The sequence below is a fragment of the Coloeus monedula genome (assembly GCF_965178545.1).
Source record: "Coloeus monedula genome assembly, chromosome: 22".
Lineage (NCBI taxonomy): Eukaryota > Metazoa > Chordata > Aves > Passeriformes > Corvidae > Coloeus > Coloeus monedula.
In genome coordinates, this window is record NC_138802.1 from 7,548,132 (window position 1) to 7,570,021 (window position 21,890).

At 56.9% G+C, this 21,890-nt stretch overlaps 2 protein-coding genes across 3 annotated transcripts; both read right to left on the reverse strand.

The window, feature by feature from the left end:
• Positions 1-351: 351 nt before the first annotated feature.
• On the reverse strand, positions 352-4,766 carry NECAP2 (NECAP endocytosis associated 2). The gene is made up of 8 exons (XM_082295910.1): positions 4,631-4,766; positions 3,985-4,085; positions 3,794-3,898; positions 2,932-3,013; positions 2,322-2,430; positions 1,812-1,974; positions 1,616-1,691; positions 352-1,333 (listed from the first exon to the last, which is right to left on the reverse strand). The coding sequence occupies exons 1-8, from the start codon at positions 4,729-4,731 to the stop codon at positions 1,285-1,287; spliced, it is 786 nt and encodes a 261-aa protein (XP_082152036.1). The 5' UTR covers positions 4,732-4,766; the 3' UTR covers positions 352-1,284.
• An 895-nt stretch (positions 4,767-5,661) lies between these two features.
• Positions 5,662-20,771, reverse strand: SZRD1 (SUZ RNA binding domain containing 1). 2 transcript variants are annotated; one of them, XM_082295511.1, is made up of 4 exons: positions 20,653-20,771; positions 9,897-9,946; positions 8,738-8,989; positions 5,662-7,656 (listed from the first exon to the last, which is right to left on the reverse strand). In XM_082295511.1, exons 1-4 carry the CDS (start codon positions 20,740-20,742, stop codon positions 7,554-7,556), a joined length of 495 nt encoding a protein of 164 aa, XP_082151637.1. In that variant the 5' UTR covers positions 20,743-20,771; the 3' UTR covers positions 5,662-7,553. The 2 variants fall into 2 exon arrangements, with proteins under 2 accessions (XP_082151637.1, XP_082151638.1); XM_082295512.1 differs by having other exon boundaries at positions 8,738-8,992; positions 20,653-20,740.
• Positions 20,772-21,890: the final 1,119 nt, after the last annotated feature.

Sequence of the window (21,890 nt, forward strand, 5' to 3'; positions counted from 1 at the left end):
CCCCGCTCCGGGAACACGGGATGGATCTGGCCCCAAGCTACGCTCCGGGAAGGAGGGGCTCTCCCGGCCGCTCTCCCCTCGCACCCCCCCGGCAGGGAAAGTGTCCTTTCTGCCCCGGAGAGCCGGAGATTACCCGGAACAGGGAGCAGGCAGATGGGATTGAGGATTTACGGCGTCCTGGACGCCTCCAGCCAGGCGGGAGCTGCCTCCAGTTCCACCCCCGAGCGTTTGTGTCCCGAAAACCCCTCTTTTCCCCTCATTTCTTCTCTTACCTTCCCCTCCCGGTGTCCTTCCCAATAGAAACCACTGCTAAGCAACAGGTTCTGTTGTGCTCCGTGTCCAATCCCATTCCCTCGGCACCGGCAAGGAACAGGAATCACAAAAGCTCATCCTGGCCGCTCCGAGCCCACCCGGGGGGGGAACAAATATCCAACCTGGCATCAAAACCTTTTTATTGCTCACTCGGAAGCATTACATTCTCACCTGGGTCAGCTGCCAGGCCCAGGGGAAAGCTCTGAAAGCAAAATGCCCGTCATCCGGTTGGAAATGGAAAGGAAAATCCAAAGGGTTGGATAAAAAGAAGCGGGATTTCGTACTCGGAAAAGCCTTAACATAAATAGGTAAGAAAATACTTATTTGTTTCAACAGGAATCTCAACCCCGGCTCTGTCCAAGAGCCCAACTCCATTCTGTCCTTAATAAAATGTCCACGGAAAGCAGTAAAAAATCGTGTCTTCAAAATAGAGGAAGAGTAAAACAAACTTCCCAGAGTAAGAAATGAGGAATTTCAGCATGGAAACGCTGGGATCAGGCTCCGCACATCCCGGTTAAGTGCTCAGGAAAAAATCCAGGCGATGCTTGGCATCGTGGCAGGGAACGGTCTGTCTGGATTTGGGAGGTGGGATGCCTCCAGGAGGATGCTCCTCGCCGAGGGAAGAATTTATCCGGCTCAGAAGCACAAGGAGAAGGCAGGGGAATCTCTGAGGAGGCTCCAAGCTCTTGCTCTCCCTCTCCTGATCAAGGAGAGGGATGGACCTGATGGTTTTTCCCGAAGGAGAAGCCTCCGAGGTCTCCCATGATCCAGGAACAAGCCCTGGGTGTGGCAGGCACAGGCTGTGGAGTGTTTTAAGGCACGTGGTTGTTTCTTTCCAGCACTTACCCCAGCATTTTGATGCTGGGCGGGATTTAAGGGCAGGAGTGAGGTGTCCTGAAGCTGCTTCTTTGGTCCCAAAGGAATCCTGAGGATCCCAGCCCCCACGAGGGGAAAAGCAGGTCAAGGCCGGGATCAGAACTGAACCCAGCCAGTGTTCCCCTGAGTCTGGTTAGAAGCCGACCTGGCGAGAGGGAAAAACAGGAAAAAAGGGTGTTTAGAAATGGAAAAGGCATCCAGGGAGGAAACTGGGCCGCAAATGGGCCATCCAGGACCACCCCAAAACTCTCCTGGAGCAGCGGAGCAAGAAGTGCCCACGGACCTGAACTGAGGGAACTGGCAGCACAGATCCTGAATCCCACAGCTGGGACCGGCTGGAGCAGTGCCCCCACCCCAGCGGGGTTTTCCAGCAAAACCAGCAGGTTTTGGGGCATCCACATCCCTCCCAAATGCCTCTGCTGCTCACCCCGAAGCCTTGGCAAAGTCTCCCCAGACATCAGCAGCCGGAGCAGCAGTGGGCTGAGGCCAGGACAACAGGGAATCTGTCAGAAAGTCGGGAAGAGAGAAAACAAAACACCAGGAGTTATTTCTCACTCCCAGATTCCCCCCCCCGTTTCCTGATGGATACAGCAGCCCCTCAGGAGCTCTGTGTGACCTCGAACCTGTGATGGGGGTTCCCGGGAGCCGGGCGGGCGTGGGGAGCGAGGCTGGGCGCTCTCCGGAGCCGGATTTTCCTCCAGGGGGTGGTGGGAGCAAGCTCAGGCCCCCAGGCCCTGCAGGACGTGGCCTGGTGCTCCCTGGGGCTCCTTCTTTTTTCTTCATGTTCTGAAAGGAGAGCGGGAAGTTTGGGTGGGATCACATTTTAAATCCAGAGCTGGAGCATGAACCCTGGAAGCCAGATGGTTTTATTTTGGGAATAAAATCCTGCAGTGCTGCGACATCCCACTGCTGGTGCATCCAAAGGGGTCCCACCGAGGGTGTTTCTTACCCCCAAATCCCACAGGCCTGGTTTTGGAAGCAGGAATTGCACCACAAGCCCCTGCAAATCCCTGCAGGCAGTGTTATCCCGACAGGCTCTGCCCTGAGCCCACACCCGGGGATTCTGGGGAGAAGCTGCTGCTTCCTCGTGCCACCCAAAGGAAAAGCTGGGATCAGCTGGAAAAGCCCCTCACAGCGATGTTGAGTTTGATGGTTTGTCCCTCCTTGAAGCCCAGATCCAGCTTGGGGCCCTGCTCCAGGTCCTGGGCCTGCCGGGCCAGCTCGCTCTGCTGCCTCACCCACCTGCAGGAGTTAAACCCACGGAAAGGAGACGTCAGCACCCGGCCCAGGCTCCCCGGGACAAATCCTGCTCAGGATCATCCCCTGTGCCCGGCAGCAGCTCTGCAAAGGCCGTGGGTGTGATCCCAGACTCTCGGGGGGAGCGCCCAGGGGATGATTCCTGGCAGCCGCACGGATCCACCGGCCGGCACCGCGCCCATCCCTCCCCAAAGCCCCCACGCCCAGCAGCCCGAGCAGCCCCTGGGGCCAGCTCCTTACAGCTGATACATGAAGTAGAGGAAGTGATTTAGGGAATCTGGACTGGGAATTTGGATGCCCACTGTGGGATTTGGGAAGCCCAGTTTGGGACGCTGCTAATCCAGACTGGGAAATACGGGAGAGAGGAAGGGGAGTTTCCACCTCTTCCCACCACACCTGCCCATCCCAGCTCCCACTTCTCCCCCATTCCTGGAGGAGACCTGCCAAAAACGGAGCTGAGAGGACACAGGGAGAGGCAAAACTCACTTGAAGTGGTCCTGGAGAGCCACATTGAAGTCAAAGGCGTCCCCTCGGTCCACAAAGCCGACTCCGATGAACGCCCGGCGGCCTGGGCAGGGAGGAGGAGTCAGGGCTGGGATGCTCAGCGGCACAGGAAGAGGGATGGGATGCTCCATCCTGCACATCCCCGTGCGTGGCGCTGCCTCCAGAGGGAGCTGGGACTCTGGAGACTGAGCCATGGGACCGGGGGTCCCAGAATCCCAGAATGGTTTGGGTTGGAGGGACCTCAAAGCCCATCCAGTGCCACCCCTGCCATGGGCAGGGACACCTCCCACTGTCTCAGGCTGCTCCAAGCCCCATCCAGCCTGGCCTGGGACACTGCCAGGGATCCAGGGGCAGCCCCAGCTGCTCTGGGCACTCTGTGCCAGGGCCTGCCCACAATTCCTTCCCAATACCCCATCCATCCCTGCCCTCTGGCACTGGGAGCCATTCCCCCTTGTCCTGGCACTCCAGACCCTTGTCCCAGGTCCCTCTCCAGCTCTCCTGGAGCCCCTTTAGAAGGCCACAATTTGGTCACCCCAGAGCCTTCCCTTCTCCAAAGGCATCTCCAGGTGTTTCACCTCGTGGGCTGCACCTAGAGCTTCAGTGAAAACAGCTTTTTAATTAACCGGCAGCAGGGGGATGATCCTGCATCCTCCTGCCACTGCTGAGCAGCCAAATCCAAGTGGTTTTGTTCCTGGTGAAGCTCAGAGCATGGCTGGCGTGTGGGAGGGAGGCAATTCCCCCCTCTGCCACGCTGTGCAGGGAATGTTCCGCCATGGAAAGCGGGAATCCTTCCCAAACAAGAGCAGTGGGGGCTCCGAGGAGTCCCCGGCTGTGTGGGACGCACCATTCCCATCTTCAATCCGGATGACAAAGTATCTGCTGGAGTCTGTCACGCTCTCCACAGCGATGCCAGGGAACTGCTCCACAGGAGCCTGGGCAAACAGCTCTCCTGGAAAACAGGAACGGGAGCGGGGTAAGGCCGGGGTACGGCCCCGCGCCCCTGCTCCCCGCGGAGCCCTGGAATTCCCTCCTCACCCGAGGTCTTGTCCTCCAGCTTGATGAAGGCCGTGCTGCCCTTGGCCGTGATCCGCAGGCGCCCGCTCCAGGCCGGCTGGTCCAGCTGCCACTCCGCGGCTCTGGAAAAAACAGGAAGCGGAGCCTGAGCCGCCTGTGCTGCCCCGGAGCTGGTAACGAGGGTCAGGGTGGGGAGAGCGGGAGGGGGGATTTGTCACAAGATGTCTCGTTTCACCCCAAAACAGCTGCTGGGTTGGCGGGGGGAGCAGGCGGGAGGTTTCGGTTCCCTTTGCGCGGAGTTTCCAGCCCCAGAGCTGCGTTAGGGACAGCCCGGCTGTGCCAGGACAGGCTGCGGCTGGGGATTGAGGGGACGGGAGCCCCAAACGCACGGGGGACGGAGACAGCCCAGTGGGGCTGGGATGGGGGGCAGAGATACCCCATGGGGGGCTCGGAGAGCCCGCAAGGCGCTGAGATGTCTCAGGGGGCCTGAGATACCCCGTGAGGGGCAGTTCTTGCTGCCCCACGGGGAGAGAGAGAGACCCCAAACACCTCCCGGGAACCACACACCCCACACACCCTATGAGGAGGGGACCCCCCCAAACCCCACAGGGAAGGGACCCCCCACGCCAGCAGGCGCTGACACCCCGCGGGCGGGCGCGGGCCCCACCTGTAGCCGCGGTTGGAGGCCCGCGGCGGTACCCGGTACACGAGCACCGCCGGCTTCACGCACAGCACGGACTCGTACTCCTCCTCCGGCTCCGCCGCCATCGCGGCCCCGCCGCCGCTCTGTCCCGACGCCTCGATGGTACCTCGCTGCTGCCTGCGCGGCCGCCGCGGCGTGGGCGGAGCCCGGCGGAAAGAGGCGCTTCCGCGCCCTCGGCGCCCCCTGGCGGACGGGAGGACCCCGAGCAGGGAGCTGCGGTAACTGGTCCCAGTGCGCCGCTGGAACTGGAACCGGCTCTGGGCTCCGAGCCACGAAACTCACAGGTTTCACTGATGTTATAGATCAGATAATTTTATAAATCAGATAATTTATTCTACTACTGCTATTTATTTATATTATAGTAGTGTATGTTCTGTAAGATATAGGTATGATGTATAAAATATGTATTAGGTATTCAATCGTATCATATTCTATACACTATATTTGTTTTCCATTCAATATATGTATATATTTGCGAATATTTCTACATTCTATACTAATGTTCTATATTTACATGGTTGCTATTATAAATAAATTGTTAAAAATCACCAGAATTCCAAGGGAGCCGGGGGCTGCGGGAACTGCCGGACTCCTCCTCACCCCAAGAGCCTCCAGCACCGTCTCCGGACATTATGGAGCACAACATCCAGGGGGGAGCCAGCACGGAGCAACAAAATAATTCAGTTCAATTCAATTCAATTCATTAATTAATTAAATTAACTAATTTGCTTCCTTCTCCTCCATGGAGAGGCAGTGCTCACAACCACGTTTGGGATCCACATCTTCTCTTGGAGCACTGTCCTTCCCACCCTCCTCGAACCACTCCTCCCAACCACCCTAAAAATGGGGCAAAATTCCCTGGTTTTGGATAAAACCGGCACAATTACGGCCGAACGCTCCCAGATTTTACTTTCCTGGTGGACTTTCATGCCCCTGTCACCAAAAAGCCACCCATGGGAGCCACGGGGATAAAGGAGGGAGCCATCAAGCCGTGAAAAGTTTAAAGACATTTATTTAAAATACAATTTATAAAACGTTTTCTTTCCGGCGCACGTTTTTTGGGGCGAAAACACGCGGTACCGTGTTCCTCCTCCCCTCCTCGGGATGAAGGCGCTTCCCACAGGAACGCCGCCGAGCCCTGCCCGCGGGCGGGACGTATCCTGGGCACCGGGACGCAGCAGGAGCAGCCGGGAGATTTCCGTGTCGGAGAAGGAGAGTTCAGTGCTGGAAAAGGGGATTTTGGTGCCGGAGGTCTCAGTGCCGGTGGTGGAATTCCGGTGCCGGACACGGAGGAGGCAGCGCTGTGACACTGACCACGCGCACCAGAAATCCGGTGGGTTCGGGAGTTTTTTGGCTATTTGACGCTATTTTTAGGAGTAATTAAGGAAAGGCGCGGTGACTACGGTTATTGCTGACGTCCTTCTCCCTCCCGGAGCTCATCCCGGCCCCCAGCCCGGGGGGGATGAGTGAGATCCCCCAAAAGTCACCGGGGGCTGGGGATCCCGGGGAATCCCGGGGGAATCCCGGGGGAATCCCGCCCCGCCTGGAACCAGCTGCGAGGAGCTCATTAACGTTCCAGCGGATCGCTTGGATACACAGGTAGTTTTTATTTTCCCGTTTCGGTGGATTGAAGCCTTATTTCCACCCAGGGCTTCTCGTGCATGTCAAGATTGGCTCGATCCCCCTCGAGCCTACTGAAGGCAGCAGCCGGATGCAGGAATCCGTCGGGAACCACCCGGCTTTCCAGGTGCCGTCCCCTCCAAGAAGAGCATTTAGTGTTCATCCAATCCCTTGATACCAAGTGAGACTCAGCTTCATCCAGGGGGGAACATCTCCGTTCCTGGGGAGCAGCAGCCTCCCCGTCCTCTTCCCGGGAGCCGGAGGAGAACGATCCCTTCCCTGAAGCCTTGCTGCCTCCAGGGAGACGGAGGGATCATCCAGGCTTTCTCCAAGGCTGGTCTGGTTCCCGGTTCTGCCATTCCGGGAGAGCTCGTACCGTCCCTGCGCTGCCCGAGGCCGGACCCTCGGGATATCCCACTGCCCGATGTCACGGCCGGAGCGGTGCCGGATACTCTCCTCCTCGCCACATCTCCCTAATTCTTCACTGCCCGGCCCTCCGTGGCTGGACAGCAGGCATTTTCACGGGGTCACTCTGCATTCCCTTCTCCCCAAATACAAAAGAACCCAAAAAGGATGTATTTCAAGCTTTTCCTCAAAGCCAGCAGGGAATCGGAGCCAAGCTTTAACAGGAGCAAGACGTAAACTGGGTCCAACCCCGAGGTACCCGGGGATATCCAGGAGCTCACTTCCATGGCAGTGGAAATGGAGAAGCATGAGCTCGTCATCCCCGAGCCGTCAAATTCACGGAAATCCAATGGAATTCCCTGCGGAACGCTCAGCTACCTCTCTGGATTCAAACAAACAGCTCAAACCCTTCCCACGACCTCCGCCGATCCGAGATACAGAAAGCAAACAGAAAACCAAATAAAAGAACCTAAAATCCTTGGAAACAGAACTCGTTCTGGAAGTGATGAGGACAACATGCGTGGCTGGGGAGGCTTCCCACCTTTTTTTTTTTTTTTTTTTCTTTCCCTTAAATGCCAGGTTTCGAGTACAACAAGCGTTATTGCTGGCGCTCGCTCCCACCCGAGCGGGACACGCACACCGCCCTGCGCCCGGCCGAGTCCGGCACGGCCCCCTCTCGTCCCCCTGGCTGCGGGGACAGCCCTGCTGGGATCGCCGGTCACAGTGGGTGCAGAGGGGAGGTCACAGTGCGTGGGGCTGAAGGTCACAGTGGGCAGAGCAAAAGGGTCACAGTGCAAATCACCCCGGGAGGTCCCCTCGCCCAGGTCCGTGTGTCCGTGCCGGCGGAACGGCGCATCCGCCTCTATCTGCGCTGCTTGAAGCCCTGGGAGCCATCGGGGCCCAGCGGCTGCCGGATCACATTGTTGGGCTGCCTGGTGTCCTCGGGCTGCGAGATCCGCGGCGGCCTGCAGGGACAGAGGAGCAGAGCTGGGGACACTGGGAGCAGGGCTGGGGCCTGCAGGGACAGAGGAGCAGAGCTGGGGACACTGGGAGCAGGGGTGGGGCCTGCAGGGACAGAGGAGCAGAGCTGGGGACACTGGGAGCAGAGCTGGGGCCTGCAGGGACACTGAGAGCAGAGCTGGGGACACTGGGAGCAGAGCTGGGGCCTGCAGGGACACTGAGAGCAGAGCTGGGGACACTGGGAGCAGGGACAGAGGAGCAGGGCTGGGGACACTGGGAACAGGGCTGGGGACACTGGGAACAGGGCTGGGGCCTGCAGGGACACTCGGAGCAGGGGTGGGGACACTGGGAGCAGGGGTGGGGCCTGCAGGGACACTGGGAGCAGGAGTGGAGGCAATGCAGTGTGGAATTCCGAGTGCCTTTGGGAAACCCCTGCACCACAGGGATGTTGTCACATGCTCTGGGATCCCCAGCACAAGGACATGGAACAAGTCCAAAGGAGCCCACCAAGGGGATCAGAAGGATGGAACAGCTCTGCAGGGAGGAAAGGCTGAGGGAATTGGGATTGTTCAGCCTGGAGAAGACAACCTCTGGGGTGACCAAACTGTGGCCTTCCTGAAGTATCTGAAGGGGCCAGCAGGAAAGACGGAGGGACTTTGGACAAGAGCCTGGAGAGACAGGACACAGGGAATGGCTTCCCACTGCCAGAGGGCAGGGTTAGGTGGGATACTGGGAAGGAATTGTTCCCTGGGAGGGTGGGCAGGCCCTGGCACAGGGTGCCCAGAGCAGCTGTGGCTGCCCCTGGATCCCTGGAAGTGTTCCAAAGGCACAGGGAGGCGGCACCTGGAGACACGTTTAGTGGGGAACACGGCGGTGCCAGTTAATGGCTGCACTCTGTGATCTTGGAGGGCTTTTCCAACCTTAACGATTCCATGAGTTACGGCCTTCTCAGGCACTTCCCCTCACTCCCACGCAGCTGAGGCTCTGCTAACAGAGCCCTCCTCTCTCCTTGCTGGCCTGGCTGTACTCCCGGAGGAGCTCACCCCCACTCGTGCCAGGCAGGAATTCCCTAGGGGCTGCTCTCACCTATCCAGGATGGGCTTCTCCTGCTCCTCCTCGGGACTGGCGCTGCCCAGGATCCGTTTCCTGGCCTCGGCGTACTCGGCCTCGCGCTGCGCCAGGGATTTCACGGGGAAGGCCGGGCGGCTGGCGGAGTTGGGGTTGCTGAGGACGCCGTTGCTCGTCGGCCTCTTGAGGATGCGGATCTGGGGGGGAGGCCCTGCGGGAAGGCTGTCGTCCTGGATCACAATCGGCACTTTGGGAGGAGATTTGGACTTTCTGCTGTTGGAAAGAAAAGCATTGGGTTGGTGCTTGTTTTCCACGGGGGTTTTCCGCCCGGCGTGTGAATTCCTCGTGCTCAGATGTCACTCCCTGTGATTAAGAGCAGCCTGGAATAATTAAAGACCTTGTTATAGTTGTAACTCTAAACGAGAGCAGCAGATTAGCTCGGAAAGGGATGGAAAATCAGTCCCTGCTATGTTTGACACCACTGGACTCCACTGAAGGAAAGGGAACAGACACTGGGTAAAGTTTTAGCATTTCTAGTCAAAGATATTGATATAAGCACCTTGATTTCATCCACTGCAAGGATTTTTAGGGCTCCTCTCACCAGGATACCCAGCCTTTCACTCCAACCCTGCTGCTTCACTCCTCAGAGCCAGCCTCGGCCCCATCTCACCATCTGAATGCTTTATAGTCCCTTTTCTGCCCAGAGAATCAATCCCATGACTCTCTACTAATCAAAGGGGAAAAACCCCCAACAACAAAGGATTTGTCAGCAGTGATTAGAAACATTCTGGTAGGAGGCAATAACACACCCCTGCCCCGACCCAAAGGAAGCAGGAAAAGAAACTCTCCCTGGTGCAAGACACAGCAAGTCAATCGAGCTGGGATTACCTGACTCACCCATTTCTTTCCCCGAGTGCCTTTTTCTTACATGGCTTCCCCCCAGCTGGAGCTACAGCCAGTCTGGAGGAGCCGGCTCTGAAATCAAATCACTCTGGAGCAGCTTTCTGCTGCCCTGCCGCGGCTCCGAAGGGCCACCTAGTGGCACGGAGACAGGGATTCCCTAATTCCCAGCTCCAACCCAGCGCTCCCTGCTCAGTTTGAAGCTATTTCCCCACTGTTCCCACACTCCCCAGGCCTCCAGTTGTCCAACAGCGCCTCAGGAAAATCAGGATTTTACCTTTCCTTCTGTGTGATCTTCAGCTTCTTTTCCAACCGTCTGTCTATTTCCTAGAAAAGGAGGGAAAAGTAAAAACATGAAGTTTTTAATAAAATGAACACAAATCTCAGCTTGGAGGTCAGAGTTTGAGCCTGTCCGGGCACACATTTGATTTCACTCTTGCGAATGCTGATCTGTAAAGGGGGTAGGGAGTGTGTGATTCCTCACAAACTGAGGATTACTTGGGAATCAAGAAGAAAAGCAAAGCCACCACGGATAATCCACAAGAAAAGCAAAGGCACCACGAGTATGGTGCTGTAAGCAGGAGTACACCCACAGCAGGCCGTGGATCCGGCGTGGCGCGGCGCGGCGCACTCATCGCTCATTTTAGCCACTTCAGCTGGCAAAGAAACCCCTAGGAAGGTAAAAAAACCACAGGATTCCACAGCAAGGTATTCCCAGATGCCAGCGGGAACCGGCGCCAAACCTGCCGGGGGCAGAGCAGCAGCAGCAGCCGCCGCCGGCCGGGGCGATTCGCAGGCGTGGTTCCAGGGGGAGCTGAGCCCCGAGCCCACGGCCGTGGGAAGGGCTGGCCCTGGCCGGCAGGGCCACATTCCTGTCAGGAGAAGTCCCTGCCCTGCCCCACACGCACGCGGGAGCCTCCCTGTGCTGCTCCTTGCCTTTCCACACGCTGCCGAGTCACCCATCGGCGGGAAGACGCCTTAATCACCCTGGCAGAGCCGGGATTTGAGCGTGTCAGCCTCTGCCCGAGGCTGGCATCCACCTCGGCGAAGGTGGCCAGGTGTTGCAACCGCAGCAATTACGCAGAGAAACTCGGCTAAGGAGGAAAACGAAGCCAACAACGAAGTTTCAACCCTGCTGCAGGTGACCTGCCCCAACCCCGCCGGTATTTTTAGATCCTCACAAGAGCTCTGTTAAAAGAGGCTCCAAAGCAGCTTTTTATGTTTGATTTAATCATCAAGGAAGGGGGGAAAACACTACCTGAGAGTGTCCTAGTTTAGCCAGCTGATAACTGGCACTACTGAAGGAAATTCCAGACTTCTGGCAGGAGGCAACTGCTCTGCTTTGAGGCCTGGTTGCTTCCCCACGCTGCCAGCAGGAACTGCAGCAGGCACAGCTCGGGAAAGGAACGGGTTTGGACAGAGATTCCCTGCTGCCCCAGAGAGCTGGGAAGGAGCGCAAGTCACTACAAGATGCCAAACCAGTGTTTGCAGTTGGTCATACAGGCCATGGCAGCCTCCACCTAGAAAGGAATAAATCATTTCAGGAAGATAAAAGGCGGGTGGGAAGTTGAGTTTCCTACCCAACTCTGTCCTGGGAGGTAACAAAACCAGGCAGAGCTTCACAAGGCAGCTCTCAGACAGAGCCTCCTGTGGAGGACAAACACCTGCAGTTTCCTTCCTCTTCAAGAGGACTGGGAGGGAAGAAAATCCCATCCCACTGCTGCTCAGGAGGGAGGAAAAGGAAACAGGCAGCAGGGAAGCGGATATCCTGGTGAGGATGGAGATGCTGTGGAGCAGCTGGTGGCAAGCAGTGGAAGTCGAACTGAGGGGAAGCGGTTGGCTCCTCACTGAGCCAGCCGAGGTGACATCGTGGTCCTGAAACCACATTTTCAGCTTCCAAGAGTTCACCACGGCTCCCAGGGCCTCCTGGAATATCCCTTATTAAATATTTCAGTGCATGGGGGAGAGAAACAACAGGAAAACGGGGTGGAAGGGGGGGAAACGCACTCAGGAGCTTCTCAACTCATTTCAGTCCAAGCAGCGACTCCAGAGCTGAACACGGGTGCTGGGCCCTCAGGTGGGACCATGGGCATGGCAGTGCCACAAGCCACATGGCAGCCCCGAGGAAGGCTCCGTTCTGCTCCCTCCTTCCCGGCAGAGGAGAGGTGGCTTTGGCAAAGTCATGTTCCTACACTGCTGGTGCCTCTGGAGGCGAGCCCGGGGCTGAAGCCACGCTCCGAACGCGGGGCTGCGAGATGCTGCAATTGCAGAGCGTCACCCCCACCTGAGCACAGGTGACTCATGTCAGCGGCCTGAGCGCTGCTGGACAGCCCCGCACACGCCGGACACTCCAACCACAACCTGCAGCCTCCTCTACCAGAGCAAAAATGAAACTTTACTCTGCTCAATACAAAAACTTATTCCAAGGAACCCTTCAAAGCCACCGTGACTCCTTCACAGTCTGTTTCACTCTTTCCCACTCTGAGCAGGTCACTTCCGGCAAAAGTCTTGGTGTTTTTGTCTCCAATCCCCCAGAGCTGCCAGTGGTCACAGAGAAAGTGCACGGTCCTGGATCATAAACCACTGCCAACACACTCAGCAGCTGCTCTGTGCTTGGGGAGCTCCTCACCAAGGATCACACAGGATCATTTAGGTGGGAAAAGGCCTTGGATCACAGAGTCCACCCTGTGCCCGATGCCCACCTTGTTCCCAGCCCAGAGCCCTGAGTGCCACGTCCAGCCCTTCCTCGGACACCTCCGGAGATGGGCACTCCAAACCTCCCTGGGCAGCCCCTGCCAAGGCCTGAGCACCCTTTCCATGCAGAAATTCCTGCTGATGTCCATCCTGCCCCTCCCCTGGCCCAGCCTGAGGCCGTTCCCTCTCCTCCTGTTCCCTGTTCCCTGCGAGCAGAGCCCGACCCCCCCGGCTGCCCCCTCCTGTCAGGGACTTGTGCAGAGCCACAAGGTCCCCCTGAGCCTCCTTTGCTCCAGGCTCAGCCCCTTTCCCAGCTCCCTCAGCCGCTCCTGCTGCTCCAGCCCCTTCCCAGCTCCATTCCCTGCCCTGGACATGCTCCAGCCCCTCCATGTCCCCTCTTGCCACGAGGGTCCCAGGACTGGAGGTGCCCCAGCCCAGAGGACAGGCACTGCCCTGGCCTGTGCCCACACCAGGCTGGCACAAGGAGCACAGCAAAGAGCAGCTAAAATATTCCCCAAGTTCCAGCCCCAGCAGCTGATGGATCCACGGGGTTCTCTCCAGAACACGAGGCTTCCTCCACACCTAGAGATCTTGGCAGAATAACATAAACCAGCCATTCACACCAAACACAGGCAGATCCCTCCCACCCCAGCCAAACAACTGGTAGTCCTGCAGAATCCATGGAATTCGTGGTGCTGCTGAAGGGATTCCAGCTGCCTCCAGATATCCACTGAACTTTTGGGTAGGAAAAAAATCTCCCTTCATGTTTAAATACAGTCAAAAGCAGCTCCCCAACCTCACACACCTCTTGGTGTGACAGAAATTGTGTTTTCTTTTAAACACAGGAACTGACTCCACATTTTCCAGGAAGCTCAGCATTCATTACTAGGATGTTTGGAATTGTAGGAATGGAGCACTTGAACACCACGTGCAGAGACAGCCCCAGCTGTGAGAAGCCTCGCAGCTCGTGACCGGGATCACTGCACCAATTTAAAAGCAGAATCACCTTGGCACTGCTCACTTTTAATTAAAATCAAATCCCTGCTGCTGCTCCGCACGGATCCATCCGTCTGCTGATGTCATTCCCGCTGCACTGCTGTGTCACGTTGTCACCGTGTGGGTAACGAGATAAAATTAGGAGCTGACTCGGAGGGCGAGTTCCAAAGGCACTACAAGCACCAAAGGCATGAGCTGTCTGGAGAGGCAGCTGGATTTGGCATCTGAGGACCTGGACAGGTCACTCTGGACAAACCCTGGGTCTCCATCACCTGAGGGGCCCTCCCAAGCCCCCACTTCCCCGACAAACTTAGCCAAAAACCAAGCCTGGTTCACACCCCTGTGCAAAACCCCCTCCCCCACAGATTAGTAAGGAATCTCACCCACCTATTTTTAGGGCTATTATTTGTGGATGCCAAACAGGACCCAAACAAACACCCTGAAGGAGACTCTGTTCTCTGACATTTAGGCTGCATTTGTGGACAAGGACGTCATGGAAACTGAGCTCCTGCCCCATCACAGCCATCCTTCCTACCCCACCCCTGAGGAGAACAGCAGAGGATCCACAACCCCCCTTGGAATGCAGACACAGACCCCAGGACACGAAGCTGCCGCTCAGATCCCACATTCCCATGGCCTGGCATCCTAAAGAGCCACCCCAGCCATAAAGCTGATACCTTGGTGATGTTCCTGGTGAGCTGGAGATCGAATGTGTCCTTCAGGAAGGGACGGCCCTGTGGAGGTCAGCTCCATGATTCCTATGGATCATGGTTTCCCATGGGATGGAGGCACATTCCCAAGCAAAACCAGCTCTCCAGAATATTGCAAAGCACAGGGGAGCCCGAGTCAGCCCATGCCGCTGTCCAAAGAACCTTTTGGGAATAACTGCAGTGCACTGGACACAAACAAAGCATTATCCCCCCCATCCCTGCCAGCAAGGACTCTCCAAACACAACAAATACCGGCAGCTCCGAGCTCGGCTGATCCAGGGAAGGAATAACAAGATAACCCCTGGCTGGTGTTTATCCCAAGTTTAGTGAGTGACCTTGACTGAAGGTGTGAGGAAGGCAGAGACTTTGTATAAATCACTTACACTGGGTGGGTATTTCCCCCTCTTCCTCCAAAATTCCTCTGCAGAAATCCAGGGGAGATCCCTACTGGAGCACAGGGCGGTCCCGGTGCTCTCCTGGATCCCTGGTAACATTCCAAAGCTCTGGAAAACCATTAACCAGGTTCTCTGCTGTATTTACTCCCAGCACAACCTTCTACCCCTTCTCACTCCAATAATATGGAATGTCAAACCCCAGAACAAGGGAATTTAGGCTGGAGCTGGACCCTCCCAAAACCACGGCCTTGTCTGCTCATTAAAGCACCACTGGATACTCTGGCAATTCCAGAAGACAAACTCCAAAGCCTGGTTCATGTTCTTTTCTTTAGGAAATAAAAACAAGTTTTAAGATCTGAGGTCACCAGAGCTGTTGATGGGGACCTGAAGCTGGAACTGCTTCCCCAAAACATCATCAGGAAAGAGCAGACGTGGACAGTCCCTGATCTCCTCATCATCCACCTATTTCCCTCCTCCAAAGAAAAATTAATCAATTAATTACTGCGACATTCCAGTTCCTGAGGCTACTGGGAATCAGCCTGCTCCATTAAATAGCTCTCCCAGTCACTCTGCCACGCTCAGGCCTGGCAGTGGCTTGCCCCAGAAAGCCCCAGCTGTTTAGGTCTCTGTGGGTAGATCCTGCTCCCCGGCACCAGGAGACTGAGAACCAGGACACGGGGGTATTTTTGGGAACAAGCCTGGCAGTGCCACACGGTATTGCCAGCATGGACATGTTATGGGAGGGGGAAGCACTTGGGAGGGCAGCAGCTCCTTCTCCCTTGCTGCAATATCCCAAACCAACCCTCACTTCCCACTGTTCATTCCCAACCTCCAAACTTCCCATTTCTTACCAAGAAACCTCCCTCTGCCCAAGCAACACCGAGCAGCAGAAACAGAAACTCACATTTCCCAGTTTCAAGATTTTTTTGGACAGCACCTAAAGCAAACACTCGGTGAAAGCTTGCCCAAAATCTTTTTGGTGTGGGAAATCTAAACCCATCCTGGGCTCATCCCAGCACAATGGCAGCAGGAGAGGGGGGATTCTGCCCCTCTGCCCTGCTCAGGTGGGACCCCACCTGCAGAGCTGCCCCAGCCCTGTCCCAGCACAGGAAGGGCCTGGAGCTGCTGGAGAGAGTCCAGAGGAGGCTCCAGGATGAGCAGAGGGATGGAGCAGCTCTGCTGGGAGGAAAGGCTGGGAGAGCTGGGGGTGTTCAGCCAGGAGAGGAGAAGGCTCCAGGGAGACCTCAGAGCCCCTTGCAGGGTCTAAAGGGGCTCCAGGAGAGCTGGAGAGGGACTTTGGACAAGGGTCTGACAGTGCCAGGACAAGGGGGAATGGCTCCCACTGCCAGAGGGCAGGGTTAGGTGGGATACTGGGAAGGAATTGTTCCCTGGGAGGGTGGGCAGGCCCTGGCACAGGGTGCCCAGAGCAGCTGTGGCTGCCCCTGGATCCCTGGCAGTGCCCAAGGCCAGGCTGGACATTGGGGCTTGGAGCAACCTGGGACAGTGGGAGGTGTCCCTGCCCATGGCAGAGGGTGGCACTGGATGGGCTTTAAGGTCCCTCCAACCCAAACCATCCTGGGATTCCACGACCCTCACAGCCCTGACACCAAAACCCAGTTTTCCTCATGGCTACAGCTCCTGCACACCCAAACCTCGTTACTGTGGCCTCTGACCACAGCAGTCATGAGCAGAGGGAGGTCACAGTGCCCAAAACATTTCCCTTCTGACTCTGCTGGACTTCAATCCCACTCAGCAGCTCCAAGTGACAGGAGCTGAAACCTTCAGATCCAGTGACCTGGAGCCTTTGCTGGCAGGTGACACCCACCCCACCCTCACAGACTCATTCAGGTGACAGACAGGAGGCTTTCTGCCACCTCAGGTGACCTGTCCTCCCCCAGCGCTGCGACACAAGCAGGGGACAATCCCCGGCCCCTAGGCCGGGGCAAAGTTCATTCCCAGGCCTTTGGCTGCTCCCATCCTCCTGGACAGCTGGGAAATGGGGCAGGTTTTCCCTTCCTGGGGGGACTGGCGAGGCACGGCTGGCATCGGTGGGTGCCACTGGGGAGGCAGGAAGCAGCAGCTGGGAGCTCAATCTGCAAACTCCAGGGGGAAAAAGACAAACAAAGAGATCAATTCCATGATTTTTTTAACCTGTTTTGGATTGCCAGAGTAATGTTTGACCTGCAGAGAACCACAGAATATCCTGAGCTGGAACACAAGGATCATCCAGTCCAGCCCCTGGCCCTGCACAGACACCCCAACAACCCCACCCTGGGCACCCCTGGCAGCCTCGGGGCCGTGCCCATTCCCTGGGGAGCCTGGGCAGTGCCCAGCACCCTCTGGGGGAAGAACCTTTCCTGATATCCAACCTAAACCCTCCCCTGACACAGCTCCAGCCGTTCCCTGGGTCCTGTCCCTGGGCATACAGAGCAGGGATCAGAGCTGTCCAACCCCTTGGGATGAAGCAGAAGGAGATTGACCTGAAATCAATTATTAAGACTCTGATACACTCAAACTGTAGCTGGCAAAGGAATAACCAGTGAATCCATCTGTAAAGCACCAGCTCCAGGCTGAGGATCACCCATGACCATGGATACACTCCAGTTTGGGAGCCCAGCTTCCCACCTAACATTTAATTATCGGTTCACTCAGGTAAACAGGCCTGAGTGTCACCAACTGACCTCTCATTTGTGTTTTCCAGCCAGGCCACACAACACAACAGAAAAACAAACCAGGAATTAAGCCCCATTAGTGTTTTCTGACCCCGACTGGCCTTTGAAGCCCTTTCCATCCTTACTCCTAACTTGGACAACTCACTCGTTACTCACGCCCTGGTTTTCTACCTGTAACTCCCAGACAAGCAAAACCTCCCAATTTCATGGACATTTCAGGGCTCTAATTAGACACCAGGGAGGTGACAGGGACCCAGAGGCCCCACGGATTCCTGCTGCACCCTGTGCCCCCAGGATTCCTGGGACAGGTGACACTGCCGCAGCAGAGGGCACCTGCCTGGCACAGTCACTCAAGGGTGGCACATTCCCAAGGAGCTGCTCCGTTTTTGGGGCAATTCTGATGGCACAAGACCAAAAGACAAACAGAAGCCATATTAAAAACCTAAACAACCGCTTGAGGATTTGTTTTACAGCTCCTTGAGTGACCAAACCAAAGCAGAAGGGCTGTGTCAGGTTTTTGGGGGTTTTCTTCAACCTAATGAGATTTTCCTGCTGCCTGGTTTGGGAGAGCTGCAATACAGAAATGAAGTGAATTTTAATTAGGAGGCCACAGGATCTCTGCTCAGCCCAGAGCTGCCTCTTGCTGACAACCCCTTTCTTTTAAGGCCTCAAGCAGAATTCTCAGCCTCACCAAAAACTAGAAACAAAAAAAACCCAGCACTCAAAATCTGATTACAAGGAACCCCCTGTGGATGGAATGTTAAAAGATTACATGCTGGGACACAGGTAACATATCCCAAAAACCCACCATGGATCTCTACTGTTCCTTCATGTGCTGAAGGGTCTAAAAAATTAAATAACTCAGGTTCTCAGCTGTGTGCAATATCAGAATCACAGAATGGTTTGGGCTGGAAGGGACCTTAAAGCCCATCCAGGCCTTGGGCACTGCCAGAGATCCAGGGGCAGCCACAGCTGCTCTGGGCACCCTGTGCCAGGGCCTCCCCACCCTCACAGGGAGGAATTTCTTCCCAATATCCCATCCATCCCTGCCCTCTGGCAGTGGGAGCCATTCTCCCTTGTCCTGGCACTGTCAGAACAGGATGTGTTTGAAGCTGCTCCTTGATGTCTCTGCTTTGTTGCAGCCTCCTCCTGAGCACCAACCACGACTGCCAAGCCTTGTGCCTTTATGTTGGGATCCATCTTGTGCTGCCTTGGATGGAAGAAAATCACAGAATCATGGAGTGTCCTCAGCTGGAAAGGACCCACAAGGATCAGAGTCCAGCCCCTGGCTCTTCACAGACCCCCCCAACAACCCCACCCTGGGCACCCCTGGCAGCCTCGGGGCCGTGCCCATTCCCTGGGGAGCCTGGGCAGTGCCCAGCACCCTCTGGGGGAAGAGCCTTTCCTGATATCCAACCTAAACTCCCCTGGCACAGCTCCAGCCGTTCCCTGGGTCCTGTCCTGGTCACAGAGAGCAGAGCTGAGAGCTGCCCCTCGGGAGGCTCTGCAGTCGCTGCTGGTGCTACAGCAGAGCCTATTCTGGCCCTCATTCCTCTGTCCCCACCTGCTGCCTGCTGTAGCTGTGACCTCTGCAGCAGCAGGGACACCTGAACATCCCCAGCTGCACCAGCATCCGGCAGGACCACAGGAACCACGGGACAAGAGGAGGCTGGGCTCTCCTCTGCTCCATCCTGCTCAGCTTTCCACTTCCCACGGGCACCACCAGCAGCTCAAGGGCTCCTTCCTGCCATGCACGGAGTCAAATCCCCTTCCTGACCCCCGGGGATGCCAGAGGGCAGCTCCTGCCCCCTCTCCCACCCTGAACAGGCAGCTCCCTTCCCATGTCCCTCCAGCTGCTTCCACAGGCATCCAGAGCCCCAACAACTGCCACAGCAGCTGCTCCTCCTGCAAGGCCCACAGGGAACGGCTGAGGGAGCTGGGAAAGGGGCTCAGCCTGGAGCAAAGGAGGCTCAGGGGGGACCTTGTGGCTCTGCACAAGTCCCTGACAGGAGGGGGCAGCCGGGGGGTCGGGCTCTGCTGCCAGGGAACAGGGACAGGAGGAGAGGGAACGGCCTCAGGCTGGGCCAGGGTTGGACATCAGGAGGAACTTTGTCATGGAAAGGGTGATCAGGCCTTGGCAGGGGCTGCCCAGGGAGGTCTGGAGTGCCCATCTCCGGAGGTGTCCGAGGAAGGCCTGGACGTGGCACTGAGTGTCCTGGGGTGGTGACAAGGTGGGGATCGGGCACAGGGTGCACTCGATGGTCTTGAAGGGCTTTTCCCACCTTAAGGATTGTGTGATTCCCCGGGGAATGTCCCTGCTCAGCAGCACAAGCACCATTGAGGTTATGAGCATGAATTCCCAGCAGCCTGGACTGGAAAAGAGTTTGAGAAAGGACAAGCGACGGGGATTTTTCCTTCTAAGGAAAAACACCTGTGAGGTACCAGCAGGAAGGACAAACTGGGAAGACGCTCCATGGCAGGACTGGAGCAGCTGGACCATTTTAAACCATTACTCAAGGCCACAGTCATCGGCTCCCACAACTCCAGCCGTGTCCCTTCATGGAGCGGTTTCGGAGCGCTGGAATGAACTCCGACGCCGGGCACGAGGCTCCCGCTGGGCACAGCCCCCCGGCTTTGGCAGGAGGGGCGGGCGAGCGGCTCCGCTGCCAGCCTGGCACTGGCCCCTCTCGGGCGTTGAGTTACAGGCTCTATTTTGCTCCCCTGGCTCTGGCCAGGTGTAACCCAATCCCCTGCCCACAGCCCTGTTCAGGCTCCTCACCGAGGCCCTTCTGCCCTCCGATCCTCAACGACCCCGAGGAACTCATTAAAAGCAGAGTTTGCCTGGTGGAGTTTCCTCTCCCTGTGAACACCCCGCAGAGCACCCGCCCACGCTCCTGCTAAAACAGTCGCTTTATTTGCAAGCACAGCACACACAAATCCTCGGGGTCTCTCAGCGTGACAGACACGATGCCAACTCCAGCTCCTGAGCCGCTCTCAAAGCGGGGGGGAACTTCACCCCCACCGGGCCACGCTGGGACTCCCCCCGTTCTGCCCGAGTGAAGGAGCACGTTGTGATCAAGGGGGAAAAAGGCCTTTGGGTGCGCACCCGCAGCCCCCGCGCTGTCCCCAGAGCCCTGCCAGGGTCACTGCCATGCTGGGCACGCACATTTTGGCTCTGCTCGCCGCCCTCCCCCCTCATCCTCCCCGGCGCCGGAGCTTTGTGCGGGGCTGAGCTGCGACCCCACCGAGCTGCCGCCCCAGCCCCCGCCGGGCCGATGGGGGGTGAGGACACCGAGGAGAACACGGGGAGAAGGAGGACGGGCAGGGAGCTTCTCCAAGGAGGGACCTGAAAGAGGACTGAAGAACCGGCGAGGAGCGGGGCTGGGGGCGGTCCGCAGCCCCCCCTCGCCGAGCGGGGCCGCGGTCCCTTTAAGAGGCCTAGCAGCGCCGCGGAGCCGCCGCGCTGCCGGACGCGCCCCGCCGCCTCCTCAGGCACTGCCGCGCCGCCCGCCCGCATCCCCCCGCCGTCCCGGGCCCGCCGCGCCGCCCCGCGCCGCCGGCCTCACCCCGCTGTCGGCCGCCTCCTCCCAGCTCTCCGCGACCTCCTCATCTTCCATTTTAATTCCCGTCCGCCGCCGGGCCCGCGTCCCGCGCATGCGCGCGCCGCCCGCCGGCCCGCGCCCGGCAACGCACGCGCACCGCGCGGAAAGGGCGGGAAGCCGCGGCGGGAGCGCTGCGCCACAGCGCCCCCTGGCGGCCCGGAGGACCGGGCTCAGGGCAGGCGTTGGAATGCTGAGGCGTTTTCCCGTAATTTTTGTGTTTTCCTTAAATGTTGAGGTGTTTTCCCTTAGTTTGGGCGTTTTTTCCCCTTTGAGGTATTGTCCCTTAATTTTGGTATGTTTTACAAGAATTTTGAGGAGTTTTCCCTTAATTTTGGGTGTTTTTTTCCCTTAATTTTGGGATGTTTTTTCTCGATTTTGGGGTGTTTTTCCCTTGAATTTGGGGTCCTTTTTTGTGTCTGTTTTTCAACAGTTTTGTTTCCCCTTAATTTTTGGGTGTTTTCTCTTAGTTTTAGGGTGTTTTCTCTTAATTTTGAGGCATTTTCCTTTAAGTTTGAGATGTTTTCCCTTAATTTTGGGTTATTGGACAAATCAGCCCCCAAATTTAGGCCATTTCAGCCACCAATCCAACCTCTTGTCCCTTCTGCAGGCATCCAGGTGTTTGTGTGTCCTTCCATCCTCCAATTTGTGCCTCTTCATTTAAGTCCAAAGCTGCTCTTTTGGAGCACGAGGATCAGCTCCAGCTTTTAAAACAGAAAAAAAATCCCCAAAACCCCGTAATTTCTTAAACTTCTCTTATTTATACCTGAGATACTCACTACACAAACGTTTTCCTTTGCGCTCCGAGCCACACGAAGTCTTTTGGGGTGGGATTTGCATTTCCTTTTCCTCACTCCAAAATTAACTGCCCGTTCAGCACCCTAAAAACCCCCCAGTTTTCGCACAGGGAGTCGCAGAAAGTCCCCCTTACATCTTAAATTTCCCCCCAAATTCCCACCCAACAGCCAGAGTTTGCCGGCAGATGGCGACTGGATTCCTAAAAATGTCACAATAAACCTCCAGTTACAATAAATCCTGATCCCTGTGGTTTGCCCTGAGCACCCACCCTGTGCCTCCCTCTCCTCGGCCAAGCCCAACATTCGGGCAGAGAACCTCCGAACACCCCCACAGGTGGATTTTGGGGGGCTGTTTATCCAAGGTGGAACTGTTGGAGGGGGTTTGGGGGCGTTAAATCCTTGGATTTC

Excerpts from the sequence above, each read along its gene's own strand:
- SZRD1 (XM_082295511.1), bottom strand. The coding sequence starts at position 20,742 with ATGCGCGGGACGCGGGCCCGGCGGCGGACGGGAATTAAAATGGAAGAT. Across the intron at positions 9,947-20,652 it reads AGGAGGCGGCCGACAGCGGG|GAAATAGACAGACGGTTGGA; the intron begins GTGAGGCCGGCG and ends CTCCTTTTCTAG. Across the intron at positions 7,657-8,737 it reads GAGAAGCCCATCCTGGATAG|GCCGCCGCGGATCTCGCAGC; the intron begins GTGAGAGCAGCC and ends CTGTCCCTGCAG.
- NECAP2 (XM_082295910.1), bottom strand. The coding sequence starts at position 4,731 with ATGGCGGCGGAGCCGGAGGAGGAGTACGAGTCCGTGCTGTGCGTGAAG. Across the intron at positions 4,086-4,630 it reads GCCTCCAACCGCGGCTACAG|AGCCGCGGAGTGGCAGCTGG; the intron begins GTGGGGCCCGCG and ends TGTTTTTTCCAG. Across the intron at positions 1,334-1,615 it reads GACTTTGCCAAGGCTTCGGG|GTCGGCTTCTAACCAGACTC; the intron begins GTGAGCAGCAGA and ends CCCTCTCGCCAG.